This window comes from Mus pahari, chromosome 14 (genome assembly GCF_900095145.1).
Source record: "Mus pahari chromosome 14, PAHARI_EIJ_v1.1, whole genome shotgun sequence".
Taxonomy (NCBI): domain Eukaryota; kingdom Metazoa; phylum Chordata; class Mammalia; order Rodentia; family Muridae; genus Mus; species Mus pahari.
The window spans coordinates 87,035,915-87,050,055 of record NC_034603.1 but is presented as its reverse complement, the minus strand read 5'-3'; the positions used below and the strand labels follow the sequence as shown (position 1 = coordinate 87,050,055).

Genomic DNA, 14,141 nt, shown 5'->3' with positions numbered 1-14,141 from the left:
CCAAAGGGCTGCCATGGTGGCTTCAGAGACTCCTGGAGGATGCACTCCTGAAGTCTTGGTCTATTCCGAATGTGCTGTATAGCCCTGCCATGTGATAGGTGGGAGGAGCGGGCTTGGGTAGAGAGCAGACTCTTACCCTTGAATGGCACATCTTCATGGTTGGGGTAACATGGACAACTGGTCGGGGCAGACTGCAGGCTGATGGGAGAGGGTGGGTATTGTGTTTTGGGCCCATGGTGTCATGCCAGGACATGGGTGACTTATGTAAGTCGTCTTTCTCCTAGCCAGGGCAGCACAGACCTGGCTCCAGCTGGAGCTGTGGCCCTCAGGATGCTGTCGGCTGTTCTGCATGTTCTGCTGTGATGTCTGAAGCTCACAGCACCTGTGGTTAGTGTCCCACCTCTATGAGACAGGGACAGCAGCAGGGCTTCAAGGGCAGTGCTAGAAACATTAGTAAACCAGACCACAGAGGTCAGTGACCACTGACTTAACACTGGCTGGGTAAGCAGTCTTGGGAGTGTCAGAACCTGGTGTGTCTAGACTGCTTCCTCCTGAAGTCTCTCTGTGCCTGGGTACTGCCATGCCCGTGGTTTTTGTCCTACTGTCTTCCACAGGGCCAGCTGGACTGGATTACTGCCGCCTATAACCTTTGACCTGCGTGAGCATCAGTTTCTACTACAGCTATGCTGAGGGGGAGGGGAGGTCAGAGTTCCAGTATATGGGTTGGGAGAGAGAGCTCAGCTCTTCAGACCCTCCTTTCCTTATGTGCTCTTGGCCTCTTGAAGTCACCTCCTTGCCACACACTCTTGCCCGACACCTGAGCTACCCCTCCACTCAATGGGACATGTGTGTTCTAATCAGACCAGTGACCAGGTCAGTATGACCCAAGAGGCCCAACTCCTCTGGCCCAGTGAGGCCTGCTGAGACCTAGGATGGGGTGGAGACATTTGCAGTGGGTAGTGGAGGCCCAGCCCGGTACAGTGACCAGTAGGAGACTGGCTGAGGGAGCCCTGAGCCTATGGACACACACCCATAGTTTGCTGTCTGCCCCTCACAGGACCACAAAGCTGGGACCTGTCTCTCCAGGACTGCCTGCACACCTCCGCCCATCCCTTGCAGGAGCACTTGGTTTTGCTGAGAAGCAGCAATACTAACAGGGAAACAGGGACAGCCATGTGAAGCTGGTCTGTGTAGATGTGGGGAAACCTTACTAATGACAAGCCCAGAGTCAGCACAGGAATCCCAGTCACGATGCCTCAAGATCTCCATGGCAACCAGCATGTCTTCCCTTCCACGAAGGCCCTGGAGGGGTAGATACAGAAGCCCAGTCTCTGGCCAAGACTGTCCCACCCCAGGCACCCGAGGACTGCAGAAGCCACAAGGGCACAGCCCTTTGGGCCACCCCAGCCCGCCATTCTCATCTGGCAAGGGCAGCGACACCTCACGGCTTTATTCTTTATTAACTCTGTTGCTGTCACTGCTCTGGACGCCACTGCAGTTCTGTGTCCTGTCAGTCCTTTCAACTCTCATTTTGGTAAAATAAATAGAGACAATGAACTCTAGGTCAGCGCTCTCTCGAGCCTTGCTTAGCTTCATGATTGAATTTTCGCATCAGACTTGTGAAGGCCCAGCCTGTGGGCAAGATGCAAACACTGGTTCCACCAGGGCAGGGAAGCAGCCCAGCCCATCAGGCAGCCCTGTGTGGCAGAAACTGAGTCACCAGTTGGACAAGGACTGAGCTGACGCATACTCAGCCCCTGAAGCTCTCTGCAGAACTGGGCAGAGGCAAGTCAGGTGGCTCTAGGGCCTTCCCAACGCCACACTGTCTGGCCCAACCAAGGGGCTGGCTTCCTTGAGCCCCTCCTGGTTGGGAGAATGCATTTCCAGGGGCAGCACCAGGGTCTCCTGTCCTGCTTGCCCAGGACAGTTCAGCCTGTAGGATCCTCTCACAGGGAAGATGCTCTTCGCTAAAACAGGTCCACTGAGCATAGCACAGGGACCCAGCCTCTGCCACAGATGTCTCAACCCCTGTCCCTGGGCTCCTGTTGGCACTTGTCCTCTGAAAGATCCTGATTCCCAGGGAAAACGGAAAATGCTTTTCAAAACATCATTGTGTTGTGTCCTGTTTGTGTGCAACTGCTCTGCAATGCTGGGTCCATCCAGGGCTGCAATGCCCAAGGTCCTCACTTGCCTGTGCACACAGACACATGTCAGGTACACCAGGACACTGCAGAACTCTTGCTCAGCACATACTGCATCATGCAACCTCAGTCACACCATCAACAGAGCTGATGAAGTCTCTGAGCCCTATGCATGGTGAGGCCAGCACGTGTGTGCATGTGGCTAGCCACAGTGCCCGTATATGTGCAGGAGGGGAAACTGTGGGCCTGCACGAATGCACACCCAAGTGTGCATGGGCAGGAAGACTAAGGCATCCATGTAATTATGGATGGGGAGGCTGCGTGCCTGCATGCATGTGTGCCTGTGTGTTGCACAAGCAGGAGACAGGCCTGTGGCCACTGTTACTGCCCCATGGGAGAGAAGCACTTCAGAATATGTCTGATAGATGGAGGCAGCCGCTAACTACAGATCTGCCTCATCTGCCCAAAACCAGACCCTCTCCTGCAGCTAGCTCACGTGAGGGTGCCTGCCAGGCTGGACCTCAGAGGTCTAGCTGTGCAGGACGGGGCCTCCTTTCCTCATAGCACCATGACATACCCAGTGTGCTGGACTGCCTCGGTGCTCCAGGAGGGCCAGGCCCAGACTTCCATACCTTGTAGCAGGAGAGGCCTTCCCTCTCTTCCCCCAGTTGCTTTTATCCATTTCCCAGTACTGGCAGCCTACTCTGAGAGGACAGTGGGGCTGGGCCACAGCCCTTAGGAGCCCCAACATGGCTATTCTACAGGGTGCTGTCTGTTCTGTAACTAATGCTTTGATCACATGGAAAAATCAAATGTGTCCCTTTGTAAAACCTCAGAAGAAAACAGGGCAGGAAAGGACCGTGCTGCACTGAGGAGGTCCTTGGTGCCTGGTGCTGGTTCTTGATGGGAAGCCACGTCAAACCCTCCCCTGCTCTGGACCTGTACACTGTTACAGTGAAGACAGAAGGAAGGATGTGCAGGCCCCTCCTCAGCTGGCCACGGCCAAGTCAGGAGCTGGGGTTTGCAGGTGGGTGGGTAGGTGGGCACTGCATCCGAGCAGTGCAGGCTGGCTCACTATGTACAGCAGAGGTGGCTGTGGCCCGGCAGGGGTCCTAGGTGCCGCTATCTGACACGCTTCTCCACCGAATACACGGAAATGTAGTAGTCATTGCTTCCTACGGCCAGATGAGGCTGTGTGGAGAGAGAGAGCACGTGAGCAGGGCCTGGGATGGATGCTGGGCACCGCTGGGGCAGAGGAAGGGTGCGGCGGGCGGCACCGCTGGGGCAGAGGAGGGGTGCAGGCTGCTTGTGCTCCATGCTGAGCTCTGGCGGGGTGAGGAGGAACAGCAGTCACACCTTTGAACTGCACACAGGCACAGCAATGAGGGTCATTAACTGCCAGAGTCTAGCAGGAATAATGTATCATCCAAATTCCATTACAGGTGATTTGCATACTACCCACAATTCCCTGCAGCTTCCTTTTAGGATTGCCCCCCTGGGATGGTTCTGGGAATCTGATGCTGTGCACTTCAACAGTGGTACACACAGGCACAGGCGCCTGTGGAGCTCACTCTGCAAAATCCTAACCAATACAACAATCCATACGAGTGATTACAGTTATAGACACAAGTGCTCAGTGACACATTTCTATTGTTCCCCAAACCAGATGACACTAGGTGTTGTGTTACTATTTTATCTGAGCATTAAGAACTCGGTTTGAGCCGGGCGTGGTGACGCATGCCTTTAATCCCAGAACTCGGGAGGCAGAGACAGGTGGATTTCTGAGTTCGAGGCCAGCCTGATCTACAAAGTGAGTTCCAGGAAAGCCAGGGCTATACAGAGAAACCCTGTCTCAAAAAAACCAAAAAAAAAAAAAAAAAAAAAAAAAAAAAACCAAACAAACAAAAAAAAGAATTGGGTTTGGTTTCTAGGGGGCAGGGCAGTGCTTTCCCAGACACCCCAGGCCTAGGAGATCTTAGTTCTTTATATTCTCAGCGTCAGGGAGGAGGAGCCCAGGCTCCCGGGTTACTTCTCTCCTCGCCGCCCCCCACCAGCCCCTCTGCCCGTCCCAGAAACCCAGGAGTGAAGGTACAGACCCAGTGTGGGTGGAAAGCCAGGCAGCTGATGGCCCCGACTCGCTGGCCCATGAAGCCATCATAGTATTTGATGTTGTTGATCAGTTCTCCATTCCCGTTGTAGATGGCTGTGAACTGGTTCATGGAGCCACTGTGGCAGGGAGGGAAAGACGGTCAGGATATTAGTTTCTGTCTCCCTGTGGTGCAAGAGAAAGACAGTCCAAGGGGCAGGCTGAGAGTTATATAGCAAGTGGGGCCACAAGCTAGGAGGTCCATCTCTGTGTCACCCTGAGGCAGGAAGTGGCTGCACATCTGTCACTGTCAGGAAGAACCAGGCCTGTCCCCAGAGATGCCAGGGGGCAGGTGTTTGTTCTCAAAGCTGGATAAGGCAGGGGAGACATCTTTTGTCTTTATTTCATGGTAGTACAGTTACACCCTCTAAACTGTTCTTTCAAAGGTACTGTGGAGGACAGAACCAAAGGCTGTGCACTCTGAAAGGGCCTTTTGCTTTGAAGCAGGGGGCTGCATGGAGGCAGGGTACCTACCAGGCGATCAGGTTTGCCTGGGGGTGGATGTCCAGGGCTGTCAGCCCCTTCACAATCTGCATTACATTCACAGACTCAGGCATCCGAGGATCGAAGAAGCGCACATCTCCATTGACACTGTGAGAAAGGACCAGGGTGATGCTTGCTGATGGCAACCTTAGGGATAATATCTGGAGCCCCCCCGGGGGGTAGGGGCTGGCTCTGAAGGATGGCATATGGATTCTCATAAGGATGAGAAGTTTCAATGCCCACTTGCACATGCTGGTAAGGCCAAAGCCATGCAGACTCCCAGGACCCCTCCAAGGGCCTACCAGGTGGAGCCCAGATCCCCACGTTATACCACCCCACTGGTCCTGGCAGCCAGGGTTCCCATCAAGCTGCCCCTCTCAAGCCAGAAAAGGCTAGGATTGACTAAAGGGAGATGCCATGCTCACACAAAGCGGGGCACAGCAGGGTCGGTGAAGAGATTACAGCAAGGTCAGGAACAGAGTTGTCAGAGGCAGAAGATGGCTGAGGGATCCTGGTGGGTGCTCAGCCCCACGGGGGCCAGGTCGCCTCACCTATGCTTACAGCCTTCTGCTTCAATGTCCACTCCAAGAATTATGCTTTGCTTTATGCCACAGACAAGGGGGGAATGACATCTCTCTGAAGAAGTGGTGGCTTTGTGACAGTGAATTATGCTCTGCTGTCTCTAACAGCAGATAAAGATCCACTGCTCTCGGCACAGTATTTACTGAGCAGCGGGCCCGAGTTTATGTGCACAGGCTGGCTGGCACCGAGGTAGCCTGCTAGAGCTGTGCCACCCGCCCCCCCCACTCACCCCCACTCTTGCTCTGCCCTCTGACTTTTCAGGCTAGTCACAGAGCAGAGTCAGTTACTGCCCTGAAATGCCAACAGTCCCTAGCTATTTAAATACCAATTTAAATGGAGGGAAAATAATGTTTTCACAGCAAATGTCTCATGCATATTTTGTTCCTTACCTCACACTCACGATGTGGCCCTCAGGGTGCTTCTGCAGGTAGGCCTTTACCACCCATGCTGTGTGCTCTCGGTAAGTCATGACCCGGCTAAGGAGAAGGAGGAAAGTGTGGCCAGGACTGGCCCAGCCCAGTTCCTCTCCCCCACTGCTCTGCAGGAGGGGCTAGGAGGAATGGTGTGAACTGGAGCTGGCAGCCCTGCCCTTGGGTGGAGCCTCAAGAGGACACCCAGAAGGAGGAGGCGCTAGAGAGGCTGTCCTAGGCCACCCCCTCATTTCTCTCTCCTCTGTTTACCCAGTTAGGGTCTTGAAGCCTTGGTGCCATTTTGAGATGAGGAAGACCTGGTCGTGCCTTAGATGGCAGTTTAGTGAGAAGGCCACTGTTTCTATCTGTGGGGTCAACTTGAAGCAGCCAGACAGTGAAAGGTGAAGGTTGACCCCACTGAGCCTTCTCTCTAGCCCTAGGTGCCATCTTCTTGTCTGGTATCAGAGGTCCACTGTGCACTGCTGAAGACACTTCATGCTTACCAAGCAATCTGGACCTGTTACTGGAAGTGGGGTGGCCTCTGCCATCTGAAAGGAGCTTGAATAGTGCTAAGGAGAGGGGAGATGTGACAGTTACCATTCACTGAGTGCCATCCTCCTGTCGTAGACACGGATCGAGCCATCACCCAGGCCAGCCACAATGAGTGAACGGTGCGAATCACAAGATAGACTTGTCACGCAGCTGTCAGCCCCTGTGGGGATGTCCTAAGCCCAAAGAGAGAGCAGTGAGGGGCCTCGAGCTGGCAGTGTTCTATGGAGATATCCTCTTCTCTCTCAGGCTGAGAAACTGGTCTCCACCTGCAAGGCTATCACAGGCCAGAGGAACTGGGCCAAGGGTAGTGCAGGGTTCACAGGGCATCAGTCATGCCCCGATCTGTGTGACCGTCTGCCCTGAGCCTGTGCCTACCAGGCAGGTGGAGCAGAGCCTGTGAGCCTGGGCCTGGGCACAGCCTAGAAGGCAACGGTGGGGATGCCTGGCGCTCAGTGCCAATTAAACTTCCCAGCAATCTCTCCCTTTCCTGAAAAGAAAGGCGAAGCACATTTTGGTAGGGAGGGAGCCTCGTTAGCTCTCTCCTCAAACCCCTAATTAGCCAGGGAAGAGCTAAGGGAAGGCTTCTCTGCTCCCCATGGTGACCATAAATACTGCAGAAGGGCAAGGGGTGATGCATGGAAGCAAGGAGGGATGGGAGCTGGGAATGGGCCTCAGAGGGAAAAGTGCTTTCTAATCAGATGGGGCGAGCCTAAGAGGAGCCCGCGGGCTGGGGAGGGGTGTGAGTCGGAGAGGTTGTGACGGAGCCACTCCTGCCTTTGCAGCTGACGTGATGACAGCCAAGGAGCCCCACAGGGACAGGGATCCTGATAGACAGGGCTTAACTGTTCGGTGGTAGCATGGGGCCTGAGGATACATGGAAGCTTCCAGCGGGGGCTGGTGGGCAGCTCTCAAGCCTTGACAGCTCTCGTCACTCCTGCCCCAACCCTCCTATCCTTCTGTTCTGTGACATAGCCATGACTTGTCCAGGCCTCCACTTTGGCAGGGCAGGTTGGGGAGTGCAGAGGCCTAGTGTGTGTTCTGTGTGTCTCTGGGCACCAGGAAGACAGATATCCCTCAGCTATCAGAGTGTTGTCCTTACAGTATCTGTGACTTCTGCCTTGGCCCTGAAGGAGGTAGGTGCAATTAGACTCTGACAAGGAAGCCCAGGTATCTGACGCAAAACCAATAAACTCTATTAAAATGGACAATTTGGAGCTGGACTGGCCTACACGGTAAGATTATATCTCAAAAACAAACAAACAATCTTGAAAATAAAACATGTTTAAATAAGGGGCTGAATTCCAGCTCAGGGGCAGTGTGGGGAGGTGCTTAGCATACACAGGGCCCCGCCTTCTATGTGCAGCAGCACAGGGTAAGAAGAGAGACACAGATGTCAAACAGTTAATGGTTCTCATGTAAGATACTTCACCCTACTGGTTTCTGATATTCCCTAATCTGCATAGAGAAAATTATTTGGGAATAACTTGGGTTAGCATAACCTTAATTATTGCTGTAATGCAGGGTCAAAGTGCCACAATCAATGTGTACCCAGGAATAATTAGCTTTTCACCTGGCAGCAAGATGCCACCCCATCTGCCTCCCCACACAGATAACTGGATAGCAGCCACTGACTGGTGAGGATGGGATCTGTTTTGCGAGTGGGAACATTGCAGTTGTAGGCATGATTAAGCGTGGGGTCTGAGCAGGGGCCTGGAGTGGTTACCTGCACCTTTGTCTCTCGGTCAGTATCCCAGATCCTGACAATGCGCACGTCCCCTGAGCTCATGAGAAGGCCAGTTTCTTGTTCCCAGTCTACCACCATCCCAGCTCCTGGGGAAACAGTGGCGTCACTATGTCAAACAATGGCTCAGGCAAGATGGGGCTATACTGGGCATCCCCTCACTCATGTATGGCCGGGTTACTTCAACAATGCTCAGGTGAGCTCTGTGCTCTCTCAGAACCTTATACACGCCACCCACCCACCCACGACAGTGAATCACAGGACAACAGGGTCTCAAAATCTCTGTCCACCAAATACATCCTCTGTAACTCTGAGACATAAAGAGCAGGTCACCTTTCAGTGGCCACAGGCCACGTCAGACCATCAAGGTCCTAGTTCTCTTAGACAAAGCAGGGGTTCTGTACAGGCCACAGCCTGCCTGGATGCTCTAACACAGTGTAAGATGTTGAAGAGAGAGACGAGCAGGCGAGCACACAGAACCAAGTCTTGGCTAGGTGCCACAGCATGCGCTATCATCCCAGCTACTGGGGCAGAAAGATGGCCAGTGGGCAACTTGGCTCAGCTCTCAGAAATTCTCAAAAGGCCATTCTGTTCACATGGGCATGTACCTTCATCAGAGCCAAGTGTCTGTAAAGTGATCTTTGTGCACAAGGCACCCTTACAGTGGCTGGCAAAAAAAAAACCAAAAAACAGTAATGTCCTGTTGCCCTCTGTGATCAGAGGCTGAATGGACTATGGGGGGACATTCGGAAGCCATGGGGGCAGGAGCTGGTCTATGTGCACACACTGGCTCTCCTCATCCCTGGTCCTCAGTTATGCAGGAGGCACACGCCCAGTGTGGCCGAGGGCCAGCCACAGGGGCAGTTCCCAAGCACTCCTGGGCAAGCTGACACCCTGTGTGGACCCTTGGGGTTTCACTCATTCTTCATCTCAGTTGCTCTGACTTCCACAAGGAAGCCACAAGCCACTTAAGATTTCTCTCCTCATAGCTCTGGTGGTCCCTCCAGCCCAGGCAGGTGTGAGTGTGGCAAGACTCTGCCACCCAAAGCAGATCACTACTCAGTGGTCCTGGGAAAGAACACAGCTGGCAAAGAGGACAGGCCCCACGCCAGCCTGCCCGCACTGGCCAGCAGAAGCGCTTTTCCAAGCCACATCTCCACCTGCAGTGCTGCTTGTGACTTGGCCAATCTGAGAGCAGGGCAGAGCCCTGGGATCCTTGAGGGCTACCTATTCTTGTGCTTTCTAGGGAGAGCACTGGGTAAGTCGATTTGGGGACCTCAGAACTGAATGGGTGTCCTGGAGGCATCAGACTCTGTTTTACACGGTTCTAGGAGCCTTCTTCTGAGGAGCCAAGACCCAGCTCATGCTGTCAGCACGTGGCTGAGAGCCCAACCCACCTCGTGTTGTTGGAAGCATGTCTGAGAGCCCTTGCCACGCAGTCACCATCTCTGGATTCTTTTCCAAATCAGCAAAATTCTTCCAGACCCTGATGGCACCATCATCTAGGAAAGGAGAAAGCAGTACAAGCCATGGTTGCGCCCCACGCCACGTCCATGCCACGTCCAGGGCACAGCTGCGGTGTTCTCAATGCCTAGTCCTGCTATTCTGACATGAGCAACCAGAGAGAGATAGCTGTAAAGGGAGACGGTGCCGCAGGAGACCCCACACTGGACTTGGTGGCAGGGAAGCAGGGTGAGAGCTGGAGACCCTCCCCATCCTTCCCGAGGGTACAGCCTCTCAGCGTTTTCCAGAGGAGAAAGCTTTGCGGCCTTCATCCTTACCCACACTGCCACTGGTCCTCTGTGTAGCAGCTAGACCTAAGGCTGGAGGGGACAGGAGGTGCTGGGGTCTCCTGACTGAAACACAGGAGACCCCATATCTGCCTTGCTTTCGGGGCCCTCCCCTCACTTCTCCCTTCCTTTCCCTTCCTTCTCTTCCTTCCCCTCCTCTCTACTGGGACTTTACTCTGGCCCTGACCTCTCTCCTAGTCTCAGCTGTGCCTTGAGGGATAGCGCTGATGCTGTGGGTTCTGCGGTGGCATTGCTACATAGTGTCTTTTATGGCAATATGTCTTCACTTAAAAAGGAAATGGGAGGGGCTGGAGAGACGGCTCAGGGGTTAAGAGCACTGACCGCTCTTCCAGAGGTCCTGAGTTCAATTCCCAGCAAGAAAGCAAGGGAGGGCGTTACATATGGTGGCTCACAACCATCCATAGTGGGATCAGATGCCCTCTTGTGATGTGTCTGAAAACAGCTACAATGTACTCACAAGAGCTAAATAAACAAATCTTAAAAAAAAAAAAAAGGAAATGGGACAAACACTAAAACAAACAAGGAAGCAAGATGGAGGCAGGCCCATCAAGTGTCACCAGAATATGCTGACGGTGAACTGAGCACATGGGTGTAACCATCAACACCCTGGGGAGCAGGCGGCTCACAACAATCACAAGTAGACACTAGGCAGAAGGAAGCTGCAAAAGATGGCTGACCTGGTGTGAGAGCCATGGGAGGAGGGGAGCTGATGGCACCAGAGGTTGGGGCAGCACGGGCCCTGGAGGACATTATGACCTGTAACACCCTCTCTTGCTTTCTTGTGGGTCTGGAACTCCCATGGGTCCTCATGAAGGTTAGGGGAGCAGAGGTATTTCCAGTCATGGAAGGGCCAGGGACGCTTGATGAGAAAATGGTCCCAGAGTCCTGACCAACGTGTTCCTGCCCTTTCCCTCACACACATCCAGGCCTGAGCTACAGCAGTGGTACTCACCTGTGGCTGTCAGCAGCAAGGAGCAGTCCTGACCATTCAGGTACTCCATGGCGGTGACCCTGGTGTACCGAGGGTTGCCATTGTGGAAATAGTCCAGCTTCTCTCCTTTCTCCCAGTCCCAAAAACTTGAAGGAATAAGAGTGAAGACAGAAAGGTGGTCACTAGGGAGACATGACCCAGACCCCAATGGGGCACAGCCACATGCTGTGGGTGGCTGCCGTCAGAGCAGAGCAGAAACTGGCCAGTATGAGCGGGGAGTCTCGCGTAGTGCAGGTGGGAGGGATACAGTATGGTCGCCGAGGACGACTATGACGCAGCAGTCCATCTCTGGTACCTGAGATGACAGCGATCCCTACACCCAAGTACCCTGACAGCTCAACAGTGTGGGAGAGCCTTACAACAGAGTATCACCAGGCCCTGAGAAGGAGGAAATGCTGACGATGCTACAGTATGAGTGAACCATGAAGGAAAAGTGAAAGAAGCCGGTCACCAAAGGACAAACACCACAAGGTTCCACTCAGGGGGTCCCTAGAGGCATCGTGTTCAGACACAAAGAGGATGGGGCTGATGGCACCCGAGGGAAGGGGTTAGTGTCCACTTGGCAGCTTTGGTAGGGAGATGAGAACACTGTAGAGGTGGGTGTGGGTTGGCCTTCATAGGATCCATGTGCACTGACAGCACATGGTTAAGATGGCCAGTTTCCTGTTACACACAGTTTACGACTTAACAAAGCAGTGTGTAAACCATGAACACACGAAATGGGCGGATTCCTCAGTGGAACAGGTCAGAACCCAGTACAAATTATACTCTATTCTCTCGAGATGGCACAGTGCTTAAGAGCAATGGATGCTCTTTCAGAGGACCTGGGTTCAATTCCCTGCAACCACTTGGTGGTTCAAGTTACATGGCAATTACAGTCGGAGTCTGTAACTCTGACTCTAGGAGTTCTGACATGTTCACACAGACACATGCAAGCAAAACACCAATGCACATCAAGTAAAAAAGGAAAAACAAAACAAAGAAAAACTGCATTCTCTCTTAGGGATTCTCTGGCACCCACTTGCTTCTGCAGGACAGGCAAGGAGCGAACGGTGCACCCAGCCTACTCTGCTTTCTTTTCTTTTCTTTTCTTTTTTTGTTTTTCGAGACAGGGTTTCTCTGTATAGCCCTGGCTGTCCTGGAACTCACTCTGTAGACCAGGCTGGCCTCAAACTCGGAAATCTGCCTGCCTCTGCCTCTGCCTCCTGAGTCCTGGGATTAAAGATGTGCACCACCACTGCCCGGCCCAGCCTACTCTTTACTAAGGAAGCCCGGGTGAGTCCAGAATGAGGTGGACCTCATAAGTGCAACGGGGAGAGAAGGCAGCAGGTGAGCCAGAGCCATGCTTACCAGATGCTGTCCTTGTCGGCAACAGCTATGCATGGTGTAAAGGGATGGAATTTGACCACAGAAGGAACGCCGGGGTTCCTGTTCAGAAAGATCTGATCGTCCAGTCTGGTGATGCCTGTAAGAGAGAATTGGAGTCAGGCTTTCATCCGCAGCCACCCCGATACTGTCTTTAGGAGAGCTGAAGGAGGGGACAGCTGGGATCCAAGAGAAGGCTGAAGGCTGGGATCCAAGAGAAGGCTGAAGGCTGGGATCCAAGAGAAGGCTGNGCTGGGATCCAAGAGAAGGCTGAAGGCTGGGATCCAAGAGAAGGCTGAAGGCTGGGATCCAAGAGAAGGCTGGAAGCACACACTGAAGGGAAGGGGATCTTCAGCCCAGTGTGTCCGGCTCTGTGGTCCATGCCTTTGTTTGGCTCTGTCTTACAGCTCCTGTCCTGGCAGAACTAGACACTGATGTGCCTTTGATCAATATTTAGTATACTGTAAGTAGCACTATTCAGAGTAGAAGAATCTTAGTGAATCTCAAGAGAGTGCTAAGAACTTCAGGATGAAGGAGGGTGTGGCTACTACCACTCAAGACCCAGGTGGAATTCCAGGTTTTTCAGTCTGGGAAGCAGCTAGACAAAAATCACAGGGGTAAAGGTCACGGCAGGGGACAAGGTTTTTTCACTAGGCCTCACACATTAGCTGATACCCATTCTCTTGGCTTCGCAAGAGTGTGGTAAGAGCCAGAAAGGATGCAGCTAAGGATGCAGAGTCCAGGCAGCTGTAGACATGGTGTGGTAGGCAGTGAAGTCGACTCAGAACATGCAGCTTAAAAGCCAAGGCACCAGGGAGGAGTGGCAGCACTTCTGCCTTGGCCCCAGATACCTGAGAGGCCCTCTGTCTGTCTGTCTGTCTGTCTGTCTGTCTGGGAGAGTGCTTCAGGGTGCTCTTTAGGCAGTGAATGCAGCTCTCGGGTAGACAGAGGGAAGCTTTCTGCTCTAGCCAGGAGGCTTGGATGTGATCATGGGGAGAGTAGTGAATTTAGTGCTGGCAGAAACCAGCCCTTGGGTAGCTCTGCTCCAGGATCTCTCCCCTCATCTATGCTGCACACAGGGCTCTAGGATGGCAGCACAGAGATGTCACACTGTTCAGCCAGGAGTGCTGCTCTGCAGACAGTCTGTCCTCTGAGTGCTCCTTCCATAACACAGCAAGGAGGGACAAAGGTAGGGGTGTGTGTGAGTGAGTGTGTGTGCTGTTTTTGTTGTTGTTGTGGAGGACTCCAAGGGTGGCATGGCTCTGCGCACTGCAAGGTAAGGACAATGTCCTCAGTTAGTACATTGTGCAGAGATGCAAACAGCAGTGTGTGACAGTCGGCCCAGGTCGCTATGCCTTAGGGAAGTCATTGTTGCTCAGGGACTTGCAGAACGCCAACAGGACTTTTCTGCCCCCATCCTGGGGCCTGGCCTGTACTTGTGCAGCCAGCTCTACCCAAGCCACTGGCATCATTCCCACTCTCTGATCAATACCTTTCCCAGGATGTACCTGGCCGTCAAACAAATAAAAACCTGTGCTAGCTCTAGACACTGAACCTGAGGCACTGAAGGACGGCGCTGCAGTCCCCTTGGCAATGAGCTCCGTCTGTCTCCAGCCAACCTGATGGGCTTCCAGGCCACTCACTAACTTTGCTTCTGTATAAGCCCAGGCCTTACCTGTTATGTTCCACCATTGGGCTCCTCCTCTGGAACTTTTTTTGTGTGCTTTTGATAAACTTACCCCTTTTCACAAAGACTACTTGTCTTTTGTCTAGAAAATGTGTGTGTGTGTGCGCGTGTGCGCTTGTGATCAGCCTTGGGTGGTCATTCTTCAGAAGCCATCTACCTTGTAGAGAAGATAGTGAGTGTGCCTCACCGGTTAGGCCGGTGGGCCAGTAATGCCTGTCTCAGCCTCACCAGT

At 53.3% G+C, this 14,141-nt stretch overlaps 1 protein-coding gene across 1 annotated transcript in view; it reads right to left on the bottom strand.

The window, feature by feature from the left end:
* Positions 1-135: 135 nt before the first annotated feature.
* Rptor (regulatory associated protein of MTOR complex 1) overlaps positions 136-14,141 on the bottom strand; it is a 294,655-nt gene continuing 280,649 nt past the window's right edge. Inside the window, exons 26-34 of the mRNA XM_021212174.2 lie at positions 12,208-12,322; positions 10,819-10,943; positions 9,453-9,557; positions 8,038-8,144; positions 6,360-6,487; positions 5,742-5,828; positions 4,762-4,878; positions 4,238-4,367; positions 136-3,332 (exon numbers count right to left, since the gene is read on the bottom strand). Of these exons, the coding sequence (XP_021067833.1) occupies positions 3,264-3,332; positions 4,238-4,367; positions 4,762-4,878; positions 5,742-5,828; positions 6,360-6,487; positions 8,038-8,144; positions 9,453-9,557; positions 10,819-10,943; positions 12,208-12,322 (983 nt within the window). The 3' untranslated portion in view covers positions 136-3,263. The remainder of the gene's footprint in view (positions 3,333-4,237; positions 4,368-4,761; positions 4,879-5,741; positions 5,829-6,359; positions 6,488-8,037; positions 8,145-9,452; positions 9,558-10,818; positions 10,944-12,207; positions 12,323-14,141) is intronic.